At 45.8% G+C, this 15,200-nt stretch overlaps 1 protein-coding gene across 2 annotated transcripts in view; it reads left to right on the top strand.

Annotated features, from left to right (window-relative positions):
• tnrc6c1 (trinucleotide repeat containing adaptor 6C1) overlaps positions 1-15,200 on the top strand; it is a 46,538-nt gene that overhangs the window by 21,182 nt on the left and 10,156 nt on the right. Inside the window, exons 5-15 of one of the 2 annotated variants that reach the window (XM_065964277.1) lie at positions 6,326-8,830; positions 10,487-10,681; positions 11,087-11,253; positions 11,342-11,419; positions 12,380-12,598; positions 12,711-12,860; positions 13,300-13,419; positions 13,771-13,854; positions 13,984-14,224; positions 14,543-14,707; positions 14,829-15,005. In XM_065964277.1, coding sequence (XP_065820349.1) covers positions 6,326-8,830; positions 10,487-10,681; positions 11,087-11,253; positions 11,342-11,419; positions 12,380-12,598; positions 12,711-12,860; positions 13,300-13,419; positions 13,771-13,854; positions 13,984-14,224; positions 14,543-14,707; positions 14,829-15,005 — 4,101 coding nt within the window. Of the gene's footprint in view, positions 1-6,325; positions 8,831-10,486; positions 10,682-11,086; positions 11,254-11,341; positions 11,420-12,379; positions 12,599-12,707; positions 12,861-13,299; positions 13,420-13,770; positions 13,855-13,983; positions 14,225-14,542; positions 14,708-14,828; positions 15,006-15,200 lie in introns of both variants that reach the window. The other variant, XM_065964276.1, reaches the window with a different exon arrangement.

Raw genomic sequence — 15,200 nt, 5'->3', positions numbered from 1 at the left:
GAGGAGGAGCCTCGTGGAACGAGCTCGTTGGCTGGGCTCCTCAGAGGGGCCTGACCTGGCGCTGATGGAGGGACCGAGAGAGAGGGAAAGAAAAGAGAGAAAGGAGAGAGCGAGCATGGCAGAGGTCCAGTACTGTGGGCTGAAGTGACTCATGGCTTACGGTAAAAAGCTGCTGCTTTTCTCCGCCCCTCTCTGGCAGAGAGCACTGCTCTGCTGCTGCTCTCTGTGTGTCTTTGAACTGACTGATTACATTAAGACGGATGAACGGGGAGACATTCCTAACTGTGAGACACATAGGAGTCCAGTTGTAGTTTTTGTTTTTAATGTACCTCCACCTTAGCTGAGCGATAACATTCAAGAGTTCAGAGGTTTTTGCACAACGCAGAGCTCCACAGGTGAACCCACCTCAGTCCCTTCAGCATCGTCTCGTCTGATTGTCTCCCTCCCCTGCTTTTCATTTCTCACCGAAAGCTAACAGTAGAAGCACACTGGCTGCATTCATTCCCTCCTCTCTCCGTCCGCTTTCTCCCCCCTCGCCTCACCATGTCTTTCATTAGTCACATGTCCGCTCTGTCGAAAAGTAAGGCCCGATAAGCGAGGTCTGTGTGTTTGAATGTTTTTTATGTTCCTGTATATAAACTCAAACTTTCTCTCTCCCTCTCTCTCTGCCTCCCTGGTCAACTTTACACAAGTTTTATTCTGCTGTTAAGGCAAGCAGCTGCGACTGCTGGTGTGTTTTAATGGTCCAGGTTTATCGCAAAGTTCAGATTTTATTGAGAGTATTGACTTGAATGGCATTAAGAGCATTTATTGTTTCTTTGTGCAGCACTAATGCACTCCGCAGTCTTGGACTTGTTAAGTTGAATGTCATCTAATCAAGGAACACACATGCTGTCCTGTTGTGTGTTTGCTCAGGCACTTAAGATTTACAGCTGCTCCCTTTTTCATTTGTCTAACACCCCCTTGTTAAACCTGAACGAGGTTTTTATATACCTGTATTGTACTTGTGAAGCACAACAGCACCAACAAAAACATCCTAATGTAAACAGACCTTGTCAAGTGAGGAAACAGTGCTGCTGATGTGCTAATAGCTCGTCTGGTGGAGAGAGTGTGAGTGGATGCACGCTAGACTTGATGTGCTCTTTAAGTCTGCTGATGATGCTGAAAAAGAGCCCTGGGAATCCCCTCGAAGAGGGCTGGGACGTCTTGTGATGTGATTAAGCATCAGCTTGCTGTTAACCACAAATGTTCAGCGCTCGCTCTTTCTCTTTTTTTTCTCTGTCTTGTCTCGCTTGCTCTGTGGCCCCTGCTCCTCTCTCTCACTTTTTGCATACTTGTTGTTCTCTGATGCACATGTGTTCAAGTCCTTCACTTTACCAACACCACAGCTCACACGTCCCCCTTGTTGACCCCATGGCGCCCCACGATTACCCAGGCACACATTCTATACACGTCTGTCAATCTTCCAGTTATAACAGCCTTCTCTCAGTGTTGCCTCTTGCTTGGTTAACACTCTGAATCCCAGGGCTCTTTCATGTAGAGGAGGTGTGAAGGAGCATGCTATTTTAAGACTGGCATGCTGGAGAAAGCCCTTGACCTGGTTTATCCTTTTGAAGGGGGAGGAGAAAAGAGGATACTCGAAAGCAAACATGACGTCCACATGTCTTAGATGTGTACCTTTTTAAAAAGTCCTGTTTTGTCTTTTCACCTTGAGATAATGGCGATGATAATAACAATACGTTGACGGCAAAGCAGCTGCAGAGAAAGCTTTCATAGAAAACAAGTTGTTGCATATATCTCTGCACAGTGTCTTTTAAAGGCTTTATATGTGATTTTTCACACTTAATGTAATATAAATCAAGTATATCCTCTGAAAATAACTCTGAGTCATGACTGTCTACAATGGGTGTAACACCCGAGTCCCACTGTCTGTGGAATTTTCAGAGTTTTCAGAGTCCTATCTTCAGTTTGTTTACATCGCCGGGCCGGACGGCTGACTCCTCCCCTCACGTATAAAAGTAGTTTAATTGAGGGACTAGAGAAAAGAAGAATAACATACTGTACTCACTGCTTAACTGTGTTTCTAGATCACGCTCATTTCAGGTAAATTTACATGCAGTGTGAAGATACAAGCATAATAAAGATCGCTAGCATTAGCATGCTAACACAACAATGTACCGCAAGTTGTTTTGGTTTCATGCTGGTGCTCAAGGGTGACACCTGCTGGATCAAAAAATCACATATAAAGCCTTTAATCACAGCGTTGATATGTGTTGCACAGTTCCTGCTGTAAACCTTCCACGGTGTCAAATCTCAGCATTCAACTTATTCACAACAATTCATAAACAGGGATTTAAAACATGCTGATTAGATTAGAAGACGTGCTAGTGGAAGTGCTTACCCGCTCGTTCAAAATAACTCTGCATTAACACATGTTAAATCCTTTAAAAATGCACAATGCCTACTTGTTAATAAAAGCAACAACACGCTGCTACACTGGATCATTTCAACTTGTGCCAGATGAAAGTGTCAGCTGTTGAATGTCACGATGTAATAATATAAGAAGAAACACTGATCTCAGACCTACTTCTCTGTTATGTGTTCACTATTAACCAACAGAAACAGTGAGAGAGCTTTCTAAGCACGATCTCTGTGTCTCTGTAAGTGAAAGTTTAAAAATCTTTCATATCCGATATGTGTGGCCGAAACTTCACTGAGGGCAAGAATTTGGATCGCTAAAGTTGTATTGGTGTCACATCAAATTTCCCCCTGGGATTAATAAGTATTCCTGATTCTGATTAAAGTTCAAAATAATGATGTCATGATAACTCTGCAGCTGGTCCTTCAGATCCAAAATCAATGCATGCTCCTCTTGAAATTAGATTTGCTCTTTTGAGGTAAAAACAATCAGTATGTGTTTGTTGTAATAGTTGGATACAGATGATGCACATTCCTGAATAGTGTGTTCATGTGTGTGTGTGTGTCTGTCAGAGAGGTCGTTCATCTGGCTGGCAGCAAGCATTGTCAGCTCTGTACCATCCAGTCCCTCTGCCCCTCTGGGACTATATTAAGCTTGGATCAGTCCAGTTGAGGCCCTTACAGTCCTCCTAAATTACTTCCTCCGTCCATCTATCAAAATCCATCTCTGCCCTTCATTTTCTGTCCTTGCTGTCTTTGTATGGTCATTCCCCATGATCCCTCTTTACATGATCCTCATTTCCCCCCGCCCCCCTCTGATAGGAGGCTGAAGGAAAGCGTCAAAACGAAGGCTTGCCTGCTCATCTGAGCATTCAGGAAGTAATCTGTGTTTCTTTCTGATGCCAGTGTATGTGCATCAACACAGTAGACGCACAGTATCTGCAGTAAGGTTGTTCAATACTTTTTGATTACTTCCCTTTTACTGATCGATTGTATCAAAAAGTATGGAAGTTTTAACTGCAGAAAGCAGCCAAAAATTGTTCAAATTTGTGGGCAAAATTTACTTACTGAAACATCGCATACATATTTGTGCAAGTTAGACAGTGTGCTGGAGTCTGCTTGCAATGTCTGGTAATTAAAAGCAGGAAATTACCCAATATTGGGCGTCTGGGACTTAATTTTTGTTGCCGTGGTATTAAAGCAGTTACAGATATAATTAGATTTTTAGTAGCATTAAATCTAAATGTTAAATTCTGGTATCATGACAACGGTAGTCTGCACAGTGCCCTTGTTAAGATAAGTAGTGAATGGCCATGCAGAAGCATGCCATGACCTCAACGCATGTTCAGTCCTAACAGCTGAGAGGCACAGTGAACTGAACCCTTGTTATAAAGGGACTCTGTTCTCTACCAAACATTGACTTATTGTGTTGTTGCGTGGGCGCTGGGATCATTTGTAAACAATACCAGCCTTGATCCAGTGGCTTCGGCTCTTTTCTTTTTTCTTTCACCCCCCCCTTCTTTTCCTCTGCCTATCTGCTGTAACTCCTGTGCAGATCACCGGCCTCTAATCCATGCACTGTGATATGTAAGAGCACAGCCATGTCATTTTCTTGCCCACTGCCCTGAAAGTACCCCTTTTAAAGTGGGCGGCAGTTAGCTTCTGAAAGCTCGCCACTGCTGCCGCTGACAGTATAATCAAGACATTCACAGCTAGTAGTCGACCAAAACAAACATTTGTCATCATGTGTGGCCTGATGACGTGCCTGTGCATACATGAACTCATGCATGTGTGAAAAATTATCATTCCAGCACTGTGGGTGCAGCAGGCTCTTGTGGGTTTTCTTTCTGCCACTGCTATTCAAAAGGCTTTCCATTGTGGGCTGGCAGTGCTAATTGCAGATGGAGTGGTCTTGGCCAAATATTTAGTGACAGTTTTGAAAGGTTGAAAGATGTGGGGGGGGGTTGTTTTTCCTCATGCCTTGTGTGAGTGCTTAATGAAAGGTCCCTTGGCTTTATCATTCAGCTGTTAGTCGAGCCCCCCCCCCCCCCCCCCCCACCATCAATACTGCCCCATCCTTCCAACTCACCCCTCCCCCAAGCCGACTTCTTTCAGTGCTCTTCCAGAGAGAAAGAGTATATCCTCCGTCAGGATAGGAATAGAGTAACGTTATAAATAAAGCCAGAGGGAGGCAATAGATAGAAGAGGAGAGACCCAGCCGGAGCCGTGTTGGTGGGAGGGACTGTGCATGAGTGGTGAGGGAGGAAGGAAGAGAGGGAGGGTGGGGGTGGGGGGGGGTGGGGGGGGTGGGGGGTGGTGTCTTATGCCGCGCAAGAGCTGTGCAACTTCTTGGCAGCATTTCAGAAACGAGCCTCAGAAGCTTGGCGAGCCAGGCAGACATATTGAGACAAGGATGGTTGCTGCGTCGCACAAAACCTAGCTCTTTACAGGATGGTTGGGAGGCACCTCTCCACAGGTATTTCACTACTATGTATCACCTCTCCCCTTCTTTGCCGCTTGGGTTCCCTGTTTTCCTCTATCTGCTGCTCCATCTGCGTTGTTTTGGTGGCTTGTTTTTACACACTGTGGATAAGCAGTGAGCCCTTTCGATTGTTAAAGCGACAGTGCATCGCAGGCATGCAGGGCTGAGATATTCTGATTTGTGTGTATTATTTTAAGTGAGACGTGCATGCTTTTACAGCAGGAGCTGCAGACGGCAGCTCAGAGCCTTTTTGGCTGTAGTTCAGGACTGAGAAAATGGCGGTCCTGCACTCCTCAGCGGAGTGACGCTACAGAACGACAGCACTGTGTGTATCAGAAACACAGTGCCCTCTTTCCCCTCCCGTACTTTCTCACTGCCTCTGCTCTCTCCTTTTAGTTGCAAGCAGTGAACTCAGCTTTAAAGCAGGGGGTGGTGCACAAATGCTGTCACTTCCCAAATGCAATTGTGAAAGTGTGTTTGCAAACAAACTACGCATGCATGTGATGGAACATGTAAACAACAAGCTACTGCAACACTCGAGGCAGCAGGAAATAGGCAATCCGTTAGCAGCAGGTTGATCAGTGCAGCATTCATGATCTGCAAGTGGGCTATATTTTTAATCAACATGATCAATATATTGAACTAGCTGAACTCCATGGGGATATATATGAGATAAGCCAGAGCATTACTTTTAGGAGATGTGCAGGTAGACAGAGGCACACGTTTGGTTTGGAATCAGGTTTTCCAGGCTTGTTCAGAGTGTTTGTGCTTCACATTAAGAAGAGGTCATGACTGCAATGTCTAGGGGATCAGAAGTCGAAGATGACTCAGTTGCATTGGCCTCGAACATGGATTATATCCTTTTAATGTGGTGCACAGATATGACTCAGTACTTAGCTATGAGGGCTTTATCCTCAAATTGGTGAATAAATATTAAAAGCAGATTTATTTTATTTATTTTAGCGGACCAAAAGAATCTGGTACAGCAAATACAATTTTGAAGCAAAAAGCAAGTCATCCATAGTTACATTGTATATTCTCTTTCCTGATCGCAGTTAGGTCAAGGAAAGTCTTGTTTATGTCTTCAGTCATGGTGCATTTGGATGCATTTGAATTAAAATGTGTGTGAACCATGAAAATGTTAAGTGCTAGAAGTCTATAAATGTTGCTTTTTTAAAATAATTGAAGATATCTCTGATATTGCATTGCTCATCTCCACGCTATGGGTGCTCTTTTGTGTGGGCGGTATTTATTTTCATTAATAAAGCATTTTGTTTTGTCTATGTACGTAGACACCTTAAATGTTTCCTTGGTATTTTAACCTTAGGTAGAATGTGTAGGAGTGATGAAATACATGATTTAGATGTCTTTTGTCATTTTTCAGCTTATGCTCATGTCATGTTGTTTCTCTTTTCTCTCACACAGAACTGCCCCCACAAAGTGGCACGGGAGCCCAGCATGATAATCCCCTTTGGGGACACCTGCCAGCCAACAGGATTGCCACAAGTGCTGCATCTTCCACCAATCTCAGTAGCTGGGATCAACTGATCATTGACCAGAAGGACACAGAGGCTTGGCCTTCTATTACCCTCAGCCAGAGCCAGGCCCCTCCAGGAGGATGCCCTTTGGACACTGATCCTGGTCGCCTGACCAGCAGCAGCAGTAGTACTAGTAGTAGTTGTAGTACAGTGATTATGGCCACAGGGGCTAATAGCCAGGCTGGCCACTTCCCTGCCAACCAACTTAGCAGCAAGGCCAACAGTGGGCCAAGCCCTGCCAATCATACTGGAACCAGCATGCTCTCTAGCCAGGTTGCAGCCAATCGCAGCTGGGGCTCTGGGGCTGGACCCTCCCATTGCCCTCCTCAGTCTTCAGTGGGGAGTGAAGGGAAGAGTGACAGCTCAGTAGGAGGAGGAGGCAGCAGGGGCTGGGGCTCTTCTTCATCATCTTCCACCAACAACTTTAACTTGAACCTAAACCCTAATGCCAACCCTTCAGCCTGGCCAATGCTGGGACATGATGGGGGTGGCACAGGGGGAGGCAGCTCAGGGGGAGCCAACAACATTTCAACTCCTCAACCTACACCCAACCTCTGTAATCCATCTGGCCCCCCACCAACCCAGACCAGCACCTGTACTGGAGCCAACACTAACAGCAACTCTTCTGTGATTGGCAGCGCCTGGGGTAGCATGATGACCTCTGATACATCAGAGCCACACCCCTCCCCGTCCACAAATGTGTCTTTCAGTTCAGAACCTCAGAACCTTAAAACTGATGGACCAAATCACACTAATAAACAGGAACCCCCCAGCCCCATCCGCAATTTGCCTGGCTGGGGTAGTGCACCTGTAGGCTTAGGTTCCATGGGCCAGCCCCCATCAGGGGGCCCACAGGTCAATGGAGAAGATGGTAGCTCAGTATGGGGTAACAGTGGCGACTCAAAGGCACCTTCATCAAAGGAGGCACCTGGCTGGGACTCAGGCTGGGGCCATGGAGGAAGTGGAGCAGGAAACTCTGGAGGCTGGGGTGACCAGTCTGGTAGAGGTTGGGGAAAGCAGCACACTGAAGAGACACAGGGGGGCTGGGATGCCCCTAGCTCTCCTCCCCAGGATGCACAGGGTAGTCCCTGGAACAGAGCTGTGAGCACAGCTGCTGCCAGTGAAGGTAGCAGTGACAGCATGGAAGGACATCCCCGGCAAAGAGACCTTTCAGCCAGAGATAATCCAGCTCCTCTGCTGCCTGCCCAGGATCTGGACCCCAGGGTTTTGTGTAACACTGGCTGGGGACAGACCCCTGTTCGTCAGCATACCTCTTGGGACATGGAAAATGCTAAACGCAAGAATGAAAGCTCTGATTCATGGGGCTCTGGCCCAACCACCCCAAGCACCCCAAGTGACACCCAAGGACCCTCCAACACTAACATGGGCTCCTCACAGAGGACTGACCCTGGGGGCAAAAATGATGTGCCTGCTTCTCAGGGAGCTTCAGGTTGGGGTGGAGGCATGTCTGCTTCCAACCAGCCTAGCTCTGGTTGGGGAGAGCAACCCAACAACATTAAACCCCAAAGTGGCCCCAGTGGCTGGGGGAATCCTCCACCAACAGGCCCCTCTACCAGTATACCCAAGAATGGGGGACAGTCCTGGGGAGAGGAAAAGTCTACTGGATGGGATGAACCTCAAATCAAGACACCATCCCAGGGCTGGAGAGATCAGCCAAAAGCATCTCACAGCTGGGGTAGCAGTGGAGGGAGCAATAATTCAGGGGACTGGAGAGAGGCAGAAGAGAGCAAAAAGAGTTCCACCAACCCTGGGTGGGAAGGGGAAACAGGAGGCTTGAAGGAGAATCCTCGAGGTTGGGGAATGCCTTCTACAGGACCTGGGATGTCTGGACCTGGAGGGAATGGGGGATGGGGTGAGTCTGTCTGCCAGCGCCCCAATGGCCCTCCCCAAGGCTGGGGGAGCAAGCCTCAGGATGGGCCCAGTGGAAGCAGTGGAGGAGGGAGCATGGGCTCCTGGAGCGGCCCAGGCCCAGTAAAGCCGAGCAGTGGCTGGACTGGCAACAAGCAGGAATCCTCAGCAGAGCCCACAGGCTGGGAGGAGCCCTCTCCACCTTCAATCAGACGTAAGATGGAGATAGATGATGGGACATCAGCTTGGGGGGACCCTGGTACCTACAGCAAAGCAGTCAACTTGTGGGACAGGAACAATCCAGGTGTTTCCCAGGCCAAAGTCCCCACTGGAGGCAATAACCCCCCTGGCTCCAATAACAACCACCCTCCTTCTCACAATCACAATTATCATGGGCCGCCTGCACCTTTACAGAACCACACCCCCAACTCCCAAAACCCAGGGCCCACCAGTGGACCCATGGATCCTGTTGCCCAACATCAGTCTGGGCCATCTCACAATCGGGGTCCCCTGATAGCTCAAGGTAAGACAACCCTAGCCTCTAATTTCTGCAGTGTTTTTGTTGTATAGTTTTTAGCAGATTTATTGACCTAAACACATTTTTAAATTGTAAGCATTCAGATATAAATGGGGTTTTGTTTCCAATTTGAAATTTAAGTTAAATAATTTTCCTAATTTCTGTGTGTTTTATTGTTCAAAGCAAAGGTGTCAAACATAAAAGCTGGTTGGTTATTGGGAACAGTCCTTTGTTACGCTCCAATCTGTTGATCCACTTAAAGGTCAAACTTGTCCTAGTTTGTCCTCCTTGGATTTACATCTAATTCACTATCCAAATGAGCTAAGCAGCCCCGCCCTGTCTTTCCATGAGGCTCCTCAGATTTCACAACACTGGACCCTTCTGTGCGGGTAACCCTGGCAACCTCTCATGGGTACTCAAGGGAAGCACAAGAATGCTGTTTACAAAGTGCCTCGTGAAAATAGCGATTCACCACAAACTGTTTGAGAAGGATAGGAAGTGTGTGATTATATGGGAGCCACCATCTGTCAGTCGTGGAAGGGAGGAGGTGGAGCAAGCCCTTAGGAACTGTTAGGGGGCAGGCGCCCCCTGCTGTCCCTCACTTGACCCTGCACAGTGTCACCACATTGGATTCCCTTGCTTTTCAATAAAACCTGGTGGCTTTCCCTTTAGCTGGCATAAAAAAAACATATTGTTCTTAACCAAGCATAAAAAGTGCTGAAAAAATGATGAAGTTTGTTTAACCTTGTGTGCTATATTTAGACCACTGATGCACTTGTTTGGCCACTTATTCTAGACGATTGATTGTGCTGTCATTTTTGAGCGGCCTGCATGATCTGACCTCCTCCTGGAGAGAGAGCTAAGCTGAGCCTGGCACTGCCCCTGGCCCACAGACAGCACCATGTCTCTGGTGCCAAGAGGGACCAGGCTTTGCCAAATCTTAAACGGGCATCTTCTCTGTGTGTCAACCATCCTGCAAAGCAAGCCCAGATTTCTGCACGAGTGGCACTTCACACTCCTAAAGAGAAGGATTAACGGGGTGATGATGTGTCAGAGGCTCAGAAAGATTGAAAGCTCAGTTTATCAACAAATATTAACCAAAATAAAAAAGGCTTTAGTAAGGATTTGTTAAGGTCTGTGGCTTTAATTCAGAGCAATATAAGGTATACAATTGTTAAGATTTTTTTAAATAAATTATCAATCAATTTAAACTCATGAAAGTTGAATTACAAAAAAAGAGAATACTCCTCTTTTTAAAGGGAAACGTTTTTACATTAAGTCAGGATGATTCTGACTTTAATCAAGAGAGAGCATCAATGAAGCATGAGATCATGCAACGCAAGCTGGCACAAACATTTTGCTTATTGTGGAACAAATTCAGTAAATTAAATAATCCAGGGAAAGTCTCTGATATTTGTAAACTGGATTTGTAAACTGGATAGCAGAAGACTGACAGCTGTACTACTCTGACCCTCAGTTGTTTCAGACAATGCCACGTTGAAAATTTGCCTTATTTGTTTCTGGCCTTGATAGTTTTAGTGAGCTCATTATTTTAAATTTGTAGTATCTCTTTGCTATGCTATGAAAAAGCTTAACTGAGACTGAATGCTGGATGAAAGTTTTTTTTTTTTAAGTGGAATAATTATTTCTTGTGTCATCCAGGTTGGGGAGAGATATCCAGCTCCCACAGTAAATCAGAGAACTCGTGGGGGGAAGCTGCACCCGCTCCAGTCAGCTTGGACAACGGGACGTCTTCCTGGGGCAAGCCTATAGGCACCTGTGGAGGTTGGGCAGACAACAACCCTGACGGCTATGGCCGGGGCAACCAGACGATGCCACCTGCGTCTTGCAAACCTGGTAAAAAGCCTAATTTCAGGATTTCTACCAACAATTTGTAACTTTGAGGAAAAATAAAAATATCTTGTGTATTCCGCATCGCTAAAAAAAAAGTTCAACAATTGTGCCTTGATGTTTCAAGGACATCTAAATGATACCCGGGAAGCAAGAGCATTGTGAATTAAAACCAGCAACCCATGCTGCCCCCTAGTGGCCCTCTGATATTTTTGTATAAACAAAAAGAGAAACTGAAAAGTTTTGAGGATTATCAAATTGAGCCTTCTGTTGTTAGCATAAACTATTTTTAAGAGATAGTTCTAACTTTTCTCGATGACTTTACATCAAGACTCACATTGCAGAGTTATCACTCAGTGTTTACACACTTAACATTTTCTTTTCATACTTCTCTTGTGTTGTGTTTTCCAGCACCCAAACCTATGCAAGATGGATGGGGAGGTGGAGGTGAAGAGCTGAACCTGTCGGGGGGTCAGTGGGACGCTGAGGAGGGAGACATGTGGAACAACACTGCCTCCCAGGAAAGCAACTCCTCCTGCAACTCTTGGGGCAATGCATCCAAAAAAGCCCCACAGAAGGTGCTGACCAAAGTAGATTTCCTGTAAAAACAATCTGTTACAACATGTTTACAGTCAGATATTAAGTTTCTTTTCTTCTCCCGCTCAGGTGAAAGTCCCAGTGAAGCAAGAAGATGCCTGGATCATGAATCGTCTCATCAAACAGCTGACAGATATGGGCTTCCCTGTGAGTCTACTGTCTCTTCTTTCTCCTGTTTCTTACGTTTCCTCCCTTCAATAAGGAGATTTACTTTAACACAAAATGAAGCAATATTTATTTGCTTCATGTATTTTGTCCATGTAATGCTTTGTGGTATAAATCAGTGTATTTGGTTGTATATTAATGAGATATAGATGCTTACCTGTTCAATGCTTACTGTTGGTCAGACAAACAAGATATTTGAAGATTTCACCATCAGCTCCTAAATAACTAAAAAATGCAGCATATCCCACAAGTTTTAAAAAACATAGACTTTTAAGACTCCACAAAGCAGTCTGATTCAGTTAAGTACGGTACACATTTACTGGCATTTCACTGTCAAAACTTAAAAATGGTGCCAAAATACCCAATCTGTACTGTCCTGCTTTTTTGCTATTCTTCTATTGGGTTGCCCAACGTACCAATCTGACCCTAGAGGGTGGAGCTAAACACCCTGCCGTCCACTGATTGGTCGAAAGAATTGCCACTTCCCGTGCCACAGGGGTAATAAAGGAGGGACAAACACAAAACATGCCATGTTTAAATATCCACTGGATTATAAGAGAGTAACTTAAAAGCTGGTTTTGTTTTTTGCCAATGTCATCCTGCTATGATGTCGTGCTATAACGTAGCTCATGCAGATCTGGTTTACACTCCACAAGAGTACAGCTGGCTGTGGAAACACAAGCTAGATCAGGATTAACCATACTGAACTGTACTTAACCAAACCCGACCGCTTGGTAGAAACGGGCCTTTAATAAGAAACATTGAAAAGTGAGAAGTTATGTTCACTTACAGCCGTGATTTTAATCATTTAAGACAAAGTTGAAGCCCAGTTTTAAGACCAGTGATCTACTTCTTCTTATCAGACCTGTAACATAGTTCCTAACCTGCTCTTTGGCCTGATTTGTTTTTGACCTTTCTGATTCTTTCCTCTCATACCTCCAGAGGGACCCGGCAGAGGAGGCTCTGAAGAGCAACAACATGAACCTAGACCAGGCCATGAGCGCTCTGCTGGAGAAGAAGACAGAGCTAGACAAGCGGGGGATGGGGATGACCGGTCACGACTACAACAACGGGCTCATCAACAAGCCCATGAGCTGCCCACGGCCTCCGCTTCTTTCCAAAGACCCCTCAGCAGACTCCCGCTTGCCCTACATGGATAAGGTCATTCAATAGTACACACCATGAAGAGAACAACCTCTTGTTATGGTGGAAAGTTTTTGTGTGTGCTTGCCTGAAATAGAGGTTGATTTTTCTCTTGTGACTCGTCCAGCAGATGCAGAGTGGAATGTTTGGTGGAGCAGGTGGAGCAGCACAAGCCCGGGCCATGCAGCAGCCTCAGCCGCCTCCTCAGCCACCAGTGCCGCCTCTCAGTTCCTCTCAGCCTAGTCTACGTGCTCAAGTGCCTCAGTTTCTCTCCCCTCAGGTACACACACACACACACACACACACACACACACACACACACACACACACACACACACACACACACACACACACACACACACACACACACACACACACACACACACACACACACACACAGCAGGCCTCATCACTACACTGACACATCTCTAAGAAAATATAAATGTATGCATGACAGATATTAAGCATTCAGATAACAGCGTCAATAAACATCTCCACTTAGAATTTCTCATTTATTATGCATCGACTCCGACCTATTTGGACTGATAGAAATGTACGTATCGGTAAAGAGGCAGATTATTTCCACTTCTTAGAACTTAATATTTCAAGGTGCTTTGGGACTTTTTTCTCCAAATGAAGAGATTATGCACCAAACACCAATACATTCCCCCTTTTATACATTTGAATGTGTTTTTAATGTGTTGATATTTTACCCACAGGTTCAAGCACAGCTCTTACAGTTTGCAGCAAAAAACATTGGTCTGAATCCTGCACTTTTAACCTCACCAATAAACCCTCAACATATGACCCTTCTGAATCAACTTTACCAGCTGCAACTGGTGAGTGTCATCCAGCTCCTCTGCGTTAAGTTTGAACAGATACCTTAAAAACCTCCATGAGAGCGCACATGACAAATATCTCAGACCCTAAACCTACAAAGTCAAAATGCACGATCAGTTTAATTTGATCTGCAGATTCTACTTCAATGTTTGTAAACCATTTTACTAAGTTGTGTTTTCATATTCATGAAGCTGAAGACCAAATGCATTAGCAGCTTTTTTAAATTAGAGTTAATTTGGACTGTACTGTTTGCCCTTTAAAATTCTTACAATTTTTCAAACAGTGTTTTTTTAATACTGTAGTTAAAACTGAATTACAGCCCTGATGATGTTTTTATCCTTGATCCACAGGCATACCAGCGTTTACAAATTCAGCAGCAGATGTTGCAGGCGCAACGCAACGTTTCCGGCCCCATTCGACAACAAGAGCAGCAAGTGAGTTTCCCTCGTAGCCTTCTCAAATAGTCATGATGCACTGTGATCACAAAACAACACTGTCTAACGTAAATCTAAATATATGTAACATTATCGTTACTAAATGTTTCTTTTGTGATGTTGTTTCAGGTTGCACGTACAATCAATAACATGCAGCAGCAGATCCAACAACACCAGCGTCAGCTGGCCCAGGCCCTGCTGATGAAGCAGCAACAACAGCAGCCGCCCCCCTCCCACTCTGGCCTTCACCCTGGCGGGTCTAAATCCTCCCTGGATTCATTTCCAGGTCACCCCCAGGCTCCAGGCCTCTCTGACCTGCAGACCAAAGAGCCGCAGTCATCTCCAAACACCTACAGCCCCTACTCTCTCTGTGAGTGCCACTGACGTCTCTCTGCTGGGTGCACGGATAACGCTGAGCAGTGTACTAACATATATCTCTCTCTCTCACTCTCTCTTTCTCCCTCTCTCTCTCCTCTCTCTCTCCTTCTCTCTCTCTCTCTCTCTCACTCTCTCTCTCTCTCTCTCTCACTCTCTCTCACTCTCTCTCCCTCTCTCTCTCACTCTCTCTCTCTCACTCTCTCTCTCTCACTCTCTCTGTCTCTCTCACTCTCTCTCTCCCTCTCTCTCTCTCTCTCTCTCCCTCTCCCTCTCTCTCTCTCTCTTTCTCTCTCTCTCTCTCTCTCCACAGCTGGACTGAATCAAAACATGAATGTAAACTGCATGGAGGTGGGGGGTCTGTCGATGAAGGAACCCCCCCAGCCTCAATCGCGTCTGTCGCAGTGGACGCATCCAAACTCAATCGAGAGCCTCTCTGGAAGCTCCTCTCCTCTAGAGTCCAACCTCGGCAAACATGGTGAGAAACACAAGTGCATGCTGGGTAATTAGCAAAGAGTCACCACCACAGGAAGCTCTTTCTGATAAAGAGCTGATAAAATTTCTTTAACAAAGTTCTTTTTCATATATATTTTACTCAGGTGCCAACCTGGGGCCCCCTGGCAAGCCTCATCAGCTGGAGGACTCTTACAGCCCCTACAACCTGATGTCCAGCTCAGAGTCTCCTACAAGCCCCCTGGTCTCCCAAGACAACTGGGGCCAGAGCAAGAGCAGCAGTGACAAGATGGCCAACGGGACCAATATCAACTGGCCACCAGGTTAGGAGGTCTCAGCAGACTCACTTAAATGATCGACATCGCTGCCAACCTGTTTGGCAGCTCCTTGTGAAATAAAAACACACTCTCAGATTTGATCCTCCAACTATGTGAACGACACAAAATTAGGGAGAGATTGGCAATTCAAAAACAAAGGAAAGATTTATCTGGGGCATTAGAGAAACTGCACTGAAGGTC

The sequence above is a fragment of the Labrus bergylta genome, chromosome 16 (genome assembly GCF_963930695.1).
Source record: "Labrus bergylta chromosome 16, fLabBer1.1, whole genome shotgun sequence".
Lineage (NCBI taxonomy): Eukaryota > Metazoa > Chordata > Actinopteri > Labriformes > Labridae > Labrus > Labrus bergylta.
This window is presented reverse-complemented; position numbering and strand designations above follow the sequence as displayed.